The following is a 7,922-nucleotide window of genomic DNA, read 5'->3' as shown; positions in this document are numbered from 1 at the left end:
TCCCTCTATACAGAAAACAATGCCTAATCGGTGACCATTGGTCCCCCATATGGTCCTCTTTTTCTTAATTAATTGAGAGCTGAGTTGATGAGATAACCACCTGTCCAGTAACCTTGCAGTGTGGTCTTATCCCTCCTATAAACTAGTACAGATAAACTTAAATCCTTATCTGAATTCAGTCCCCCCCCCCCCCCCCTTTCGCGCGAAGCGCTGAACTTTGGACGTGTCATTAAATTTTTATAGAAAGTAGACGATTCGTTAATTGAACCGTGCTCGACTCAAATCCTTGTCTAAATGAAGTTTCCTTTCTTTTCCTTTCTTTCCTCTCGGATTGTCTCCTCCCCTTTTTTCTTCTTCCTTTCTTTTCCTTTCTTTCTTTTCTTTTCCTCAGTCTTTTTTCTTTTCTTTCCCTCAGTTCCCTCTCTTTTTTTCCCTCCCCCTTTTCTCTTTTTTCCCGACGGCAGTGCAATTTTACAGACAATATCCTGACAGAGACGCCCCTGCATGGGAGCCATTGTTTTGTTTTTGGTATATGCTGATTTCTATTCCGTATTTCTTGCTAGCCCTCTTCATGCTGTAAATGCGGATCTTATGGCCCCTACGGCTCCCCTTTCCTGGTATAGATACCATGAACTGTGTCTCAGTACCCTTGATCATACCCCCCCCCCCCCCCGAGCCACATGTAACATATATATATATATATATATATATATTTTAAACATGATTTAATCGGAGATACAGGCACCTCCCTGGTTTTAGGATGAAATCGAGAATTGTTCACTAATGTACGCGTACGTTTAGAGTTCAGTGGAATTTCTCATAGGTTACCTCACGTGACGTATAGCAGCCAATCAAATTGCGTAATTATTTACACATGTTCCTATGAACGTACATGTGCGCTAATAAGCGCTATGTTGTAACAGATAATTGAACGCACACGAATTTCAACTTGTGGGACTGAAGTAAATCCGTACCGTGGGATGGTGGTGAGAGAAGTTAGAGTACATTTAAGGACGTAGTGAGCAATTTGTGAAGTTCACCAAACTTGTGTTTAAATTCAGTTGAAAGAGGGGAGAAAAGAGTGACTATTTATATATTATCACAATGGGAAACGTTTTTGCAGCTGAGAAAAATGCATCGCCACTAGGCGCCGGTAGTCCGCCGTTGATGGGCATGCCCATGCCTCCCGTCTCTCCGGGGGCTGCGGCAGCGCTGGCCGCAGCTAACAAGGCTAACAACGACCTTCCAAACCCGGGTAACTTTGAAGATCTCTTTAAGAAAGTGAAAGGTTAGTATAGTAAGAGTATGGAAGTTACTTGATGAAGTCAAACAGAAGAGAAAATATTTTTCCATTAGTCACTTCAGTCTTTACGATAATGTGGATTTAGTAACTTGTGACAGTTGGTTGTGACTTGTGAGTTGTGTCGAAGTGTAAATATTTTTTTTTATAATTTTGTGAAATTAAGCAATCACCAGATTGGTTAGCCTTAAAGACTAGTTCATTTTAATTGATAAGTCTCAATTGGCACCAATAACCCTTGGTGAAGAAGGAGGTAAATAAAGCGTAAAATGCGCTCGTAATCACCTCTTCCCGACGAACATTGCACACGGCTCACAACGGTTTGCTTCCTGTGTACAGAGTTTATCAGTTCCGCATTGAGCTACATCGCATGTGCAAAATCCATATGTATATGCATAATTCATGAGGCAGCTTACATTCATAAGCAACAGCTCATCTCATGTGCATAAATCTCTTCTTGCACATACCTTGCACACACTCGCACTTGGAAAAACTAACATCAAACGATGCAGCACAGGCTTCGGATTTCGCTAGTGGACACTTCTTTCTTCTCATGCAAAGCACTTTGAAATCGGTCAAGAATTTAACCAAAATATCATGATGATAAGTGGTCAAGGTGCGATTTACAGTACAAAAATGCTGACTTATTACAAAAGTTTGCGATGTGGTAGGTTCCAGTCTAAATACATGTAAATGCAAAGACATGCGGTGTAGAAAAAAAATTATTTGCCCGGCCAATTTCATACTCTAGGATAATGCTATAGTGATTAGTTTAGTACACGGTGATGCAGGCAGAGATTAATCTTGTTCTATGTAGCTCCTAATCTTTGCTTTCATTTCAATGTTGTTCCTTTGAATCCAGAAATCTTCCCCACACCACTCGAGGGATGCAAGCTGGTGGTCAACAAAGGTCTAAGCAATCACTTCCAGGTCAGCCATACACTGTCACTGTCTGCCTTCAATCCATCCTCGTACCACTTTGGTTCTACCTACGTTGGCAGCAAACAGATCAGTCCAAATGAGGTAAGGCTGTGCACAACAGTGTAATGAGGTACTCGAGTACACTCCAAGAGTCCAAGGCTTACAAGCGAAAAACTCTACCATTTTTTTTTCTACCGTTGTAGTATGGTGGTGGCAACTTTATTTTATTTTTTATTTTTTGCCACCACCGTACTACTACGGTAGAAATATCCCAGGTCCGTCTGGGAAAACTCATGCCTTTTTACTTTGAGTTGCAGTTGAAGGCGCCGATTTAATAATAATAATAATAGTAAACAATGCTGTTATAAAAACCAAAGATGACTTTACCTCCGAGTCTAAACAGAAATCCGGACATTTGGTCCCAGTTTTTGAGTGGTGAGTTAACAGTAATTGAACCGGAAACATTTTTAACCACAGTACCATGCCGGTGGCCGGCGCTCTCCCTGGTACGGGTAAGCGTCGGGTGACCAGGAATTTTTTTTTTTTTTTTTTTTTTTTTTTTTTGCGGGGGAATATTCGAGTACGACAAATCATACTCGAGTAGTTGTCAACAGTGCGAGTACTCGAGCATTTGACTACTCGTCGCTACCCTAAAATATGGTATGTAGTAGTAGAAGTAGGAAGATTAGTAGTCACACATTCCTACAATGTAGTATAATAAACAGGCGAGTCCATCACAGATGTATTGATGTGATGTCCTAATGCACTTCTAATAAGCCATTTTTGTTATGTAATCAAATCTATTACATCTGTTTTTGTAATTTCACCTGTAGTGAATAATTGTACTTCAATAGTCAGAATGCAAAATGCATATTACGTGTTGTTGGGTAGGGCAAGTCGTAATGTTTATCCAACTGGGTAACTAGGAATCCATACAGTTTACATTCGACTATTGAAATAAAAAATTGTAACAGATGAATGAAATAATTTGTATCGAGGCACTTCACAAAGACGTATGCATTGGATTTTGTGACATGATTACTAAAGTGATCTATTCTCTTGGATATTAGCCTACATGTAGACCCCTAGGTTTAGTTACAAAAACTTCCTAACTATAGCACTTCAAGGAATATATCCTGGCAGATGCCCACTTAATCCCTGGGATAAGAGAGACAGTTGCAGAAAAAACTCCTTGTCCAGTGCAAGTGTGACCAATTATGAAATTAGTGGTTCAAAACTTTTCATTGTTTGAGCCTTAGACATTCACTCCAATGAAACTCAGATGAGTATGTAATGATTCTCTGAAGATTTTTTGTTATATGTGATTCATTTAATGTTAGGATTCCTGGGAGTAATTTCTATTATCGTAAAGAAGTTTTCGGCTTGGACCCAGTAAATAAAGGTAATATATTTCATTATTCAATCAAATTGGTGTAGAATTGTTGTTTTTTTTGTTTGTTCTGTTTCGTTTATTTGATTCAATAACAGCTGTTCAATCCTTGTATTTTTTCTGCAGTCATTTCCCGTTCTTCTTGGTGACATAGATACCTCAGGGAGTCTCAACGCTCAGATCATTCATCAGCTAGCAGACAGAATACGCTCTAAATTTGTAGTACAGGTATGGTCTAAACTAGTAAACAAACAAAAAGGAAAAATTGTAAAAGATATAACTGCAGTAATGATGGCTCACTCTCTCCAATACAATGCCCCAAAAGGTTTGCTTTTTTAAAGGGGGAGGGGGTAAATCGACAGAAGGAGGGGGAGAGTGAGAGAGGAAACATTGAAATTAGACGATATATCACATTTGAATAAAAATAACATGGGAGATCAGGCATTTGTGCCGGACCAACAATTGTGAAATAACTTAACATTAGAGATCAGGAAATCACCATCAATTTCTTTTCATACATGTATAACTTGATGTTGTAGATTTTAAGCCTATCAGGAGCTCTGCGGTGCAGTAATATATATTATAAGATGATGACGTGGATCCTAAACAAATGATTGGTTAAAAGCGTACACGTGACCAGGCATTTATTTTGATAATGACCGGTCATTATCCAATTCTAATGACCAGTCATTAGTAAAATCATGTTATAAAACATCATTTTATATACCGTAGCAAATAAAAGATAATCTTATAACACAAATAATAGGCAGCATTTTGTTCGGGCATTAGTAAAATTACACAGTAATTACCTTGTGTGAGTAATTCTTACAAATGCCCTCACTGCTGTGTATTATTTGTATATTCACATTGCGTCTGTGCTTTATTAATGTATATTATTACCATTCTCCAACAGACACAGCAAACCAAATGGGGTGTATACCAAGCCGAGCTGGAGTACAAGGGCCCGTCCTACACTGGTGTGCTTACCATGGCTAACATAGATCCGTTAGAAGGCACAGGAATAGCCGTAGCTCATTACATGCAGAGCATTACACAGAGATTGGCTGTAGGGGCGGAGCTTCTTTATCACTGTGGGCAGGGCCAACAAGCCGCTGTAGTCTCGCTCGCAGGCAAATATGCAGGTAAGTAATAATAATAATAATACAGCATTTGTAATGCGCCATCGATCTAGTTAACTATTCTGAGGTGCAGAGGGATAGAATTGGAATGAGTTACATAGGGAAATGAGAAGAAGGAAAAAAAAAATTGCGCTGTAGTAGTGTAAAGAATTTTTTTGTCATGGGAGCTCGTTTTTTCAATTGCTATGGTTAAGTGAGATTTCATCATAGAGATTTTTAATTATTCTAAATTATTTTTGTAATCAAGGGTTCTTTTTCAGTTTCCTAGAGCTAAACATGCTTACATCTCATTTCTCTTTACCCCCACTTTTGTTTAGCGCAAGTCCGTGTTAATTTATTCCCTATGTTACCAACGTCATGAGAGACTTGAGTATCTGATTTATTTTATTGAGTAGCCATACTGGAGCTTGGTCAAAACACAAACACAAATTAAAATGGCAGATTTGATGGGAATTCATTATCACTCCACAATACTTGGGACCTTGTGGGACACCAATTCACCAAATACCTTAGATTTGCCCTTTAACATTTGTTTCCTTTCAAATTTTTCCACAGCCGACAATTGGATAGCCTCCAGTACTGTAGGACCAACAGCATTCCACGCAGCATACTACCATAAGGGGAAAGAAGTCCAGATCGGAGTGGAGTTTGAGAGTAATTTAAGAGGTAGAGAATCATCAGTCTCGCTAGGGTACCAAGTCGACCTACCAGCTGCTAATGTAGTATTCAAAGGTATGTGACTAGTTATGTCTTTGGGAGTAATTAAAGAGGTAGAAAATTGTCAGTTGAACAACGATATACATTCAATAATAGTTATATACAATCATGGGCATTTACTATCTCTTTCCTCATTGTTTTCTCGAGTCTTGATGAGTTTCATGTAGACTTACGAGTCTCTTATATGCACAACTAAGACATTACAACAATGGGTTGGTGCAAGGAAGAGAGGTGTGTGATCTAATTCACTTTTGTACACAATATACTGTGCGAAGACATAGTAAGCTTTGATATATCACATTCTCGAGAAACAAAATTTGTGACAAATCTATTTCTCACTTACTTAAAATTACCAAACATGGTAAGGGTATGAAAAATTTAGTTCATAACTGTAAATAACATGAAAACAAAGGTTATGAAAACAAAGATAAATTACATAAGAAGAAATATTGGAGAGTGTATCTAATTATAAATGTATGGTATATAACCCAGACCTGCCAACCAGTACGATTTAGTCGTATTTCATACGATTTTTAGAAGCAAATATGACAGTTTTATTTTTTTGTGTGTGTGTGCCATTTTCAATGGCAAAATGCCCTTTCTGTCATGTAAAGTATCCTACAAGCATCTCACATCAGCGATTTGGGGATGTTCATTGGTTCATCAAACACACCAGTCGTGACGAAATCATGCATATTCAACCAATGCCCCATCAAAAAAATTCTTACTGTATGTAGGAACTGTAAGAAGGATTGATCCGCGTCAGTAAAATACAACTTTGGGGATTAAAGAATACAGTTTTTGAACTCCAGAGGTTGGCAGGTCTGTATAACCGCTCACTGCTTTATTATTTTCATTTTCTCTACATTCTCTCTTCCATTACAGGTATGGTAGATACAAATTGGACTGTAGCCGCCGTTCTAGAGAAGAGACTTCAACCCATGCCCTTCACCTTTATCCTGAGTGGTGTGATCAACCAGACGAAGAACCAATGTAGATTTGGGTTTGGATTAATGATAGGTTGAATAGAAACAGCACTTTTATTATTTCTCGTTCGTACATGACCCGGTAAGCCTCCTCAAAATACCTCCTCCTCGGCAGCAAAATGATTCCTTTTTCGGATAAATGATGCGACATAAAGGCAGCAGTTCTTTATGATGATGTAAAGTTTAAAGCCCAACTGCACTACTTATAGCTACTTGCGCCCTCTATATTGCAAACAATGCCTAATCGGTGACCATTGGTCCCCCATGATCCCCTTTTTCTTATGTTAATTGAGAGCTGACTTGATGAGATAACCTCTTGTAGGTGACCATACAGGGAGGTCTAATCCTTCCTGGCCAAACTAGTGCAGAAGGGGTTTAATACATGTCGTGTTTCTGTATCTTATAACACAGAGGTTAATATGCATAGGACCTTTGTTGCTATTCATTTATGTGTAATAAGCAGCCACAGGTATTTTGTTTTGTATCTTAACAAGCCTGTAGACATTTTGATTGTACAGTCAAACCTGTCTATGAAGGCCATCCAAGGGAAAGCCAATGAGTGGCCACTGTAGACTGGTGACCTTTATAGACAGGTTCTTCAACACATTCCCTTTTAGAGGGAGACAATATGTGTTACCACTTTAGACAGGTGGTCTTTATAGAGAGGTGGCCACTAAGGCAGGTTTGGCTGTAACTGAATGTCAAGATTTGACATGGGAGGTGAAAATCTAGGGCAATATAGGCCTCTTTGTGTAATTACTAATCTTTGTGTTGTAATACCTTGGTCACACCACCAAACCGACTCTAAATCCACGCCAAGTCGACCGATTCATTGCCACTGGGGTAATGTGGTGTTCTGTCGAGGGTCTGTATCGTTGATTTGGCCAGAGTATCAGTGTTTGTTGTGTACTGTGCTTAAAGGCAGGGTATTCTACCGACTCTACTTCAGACTTATGTATACTGCCATCTGCTGCTCACGCTGTCCCATTGTGTCAACAGCCATGTCCCACAATGCATCACCAACTGCATGACACGTGCATAATGATGCTTGGGGACAGTACCTGGAAATTGCTCCATGTACTCCTTCACTGGAAGATGGTGCAATTGAAAATATATTACAGCACTGGCAGCAATGGCGGTAAAATACCCTTCCTTTAAGTCATTATATCTGCTGCGGACGTTTTTTGATGCGGCTTACCAGGTCTTGTCTGAACAAGATCTTACTCTAATAGCTATATCCCTCTCTCCTGTCTGTAAAGGTTTGATGATTCAGTTTTGAATTGTTCCCCATCATAGAATGCGTTTGTGGTAAACAAAGAATGGTATAGCAACTACAAGGTACACTTACCAATTAAATTATTCATAACCCTTGTAAATCTTATGTTTTTGTAACTCAAGAATGAATAAAGGGCCTTTGTTGAATACTTTCAGATGTAAAGTTTGATATGTCACATTCTCAAGAAACATGA

The 7,922-nt window shown here is 38.9% G+C and overlaps 1 protein-coding gene across 1 annotated transcript; it reads left to right on the top strand.

Annotated features, from left to right (window-relative positions):
• Positions 1-868: 868 nt before the first annotated feature.
• LOC585934 (mitochondrial import receptor subunit TOM40 homolog) lies at positions 869-6,745 on the top strand. Its single transcript, XM_785739.4, has 6 exons — positions 869-1,288; positions 2,163-2,323; positions 3,738-3,839; positions 4,525-4,753; positions 5,306-5,482; positions 6,353-6,745. Exons 1-6 carry the CDS (start codon positions 1,105-1,107, stop codon positions 6,490-6,492), a joined length of 993 nt encoding a protein of 330 aa, XP_790832.1. The 5' UTR covers positions 869-1,104; the 3' UTR covers positions 6,493-6,745.
• The last annotated feature ends 1,177 nt before the right edge of the window (positions 6,746-7,922 follow it).

The sequence above is a fragment of the Strongylocentrotus purpuratus genome, unplaced genomic scaffold (assembly GCF_000002235.5).
Source record: "Strongylocentrotus purpuratus isolate Spur 01 unplaced genomic scaffold, Spur_5.0 spur5_scaffold_1, whole genome shotgun sequence".
Taxonomy (NCBI): Eukaryota; Metazoa; Echinodermata; class Echinoidea; order Camarodonta; family Strongylocentrotidae; genus Strongylocentrotus; species Strongylocentrotus purpuratus.
This window is presented reverse-complemented; position numbering and strand designations above follow the sequence as displayed.

Coding starts and splice junctions, on each gene's coding strand:
- LOC585934 (XM_785739.4), top strand. CDS start 1,105: ATGGGAAACGTTTTTGCAGCTGAGAAAAATGCATCGCCACTAGGCGCC. Junction 1,289..2,162: donor TCTCTTTAAGAAAGTGAAAG/GTTAGTATAGTA, acceptor CTTTGAATCCAG/AAATCTTCCCCACACCACTC. Junction 2,324..3,737: donor AACAGATCAGTCCAAATGAG/GTAAGGCTGTGC, acceptor TTTTTTCTGCAG/TCATTTCCCGTTCTTCTTGG.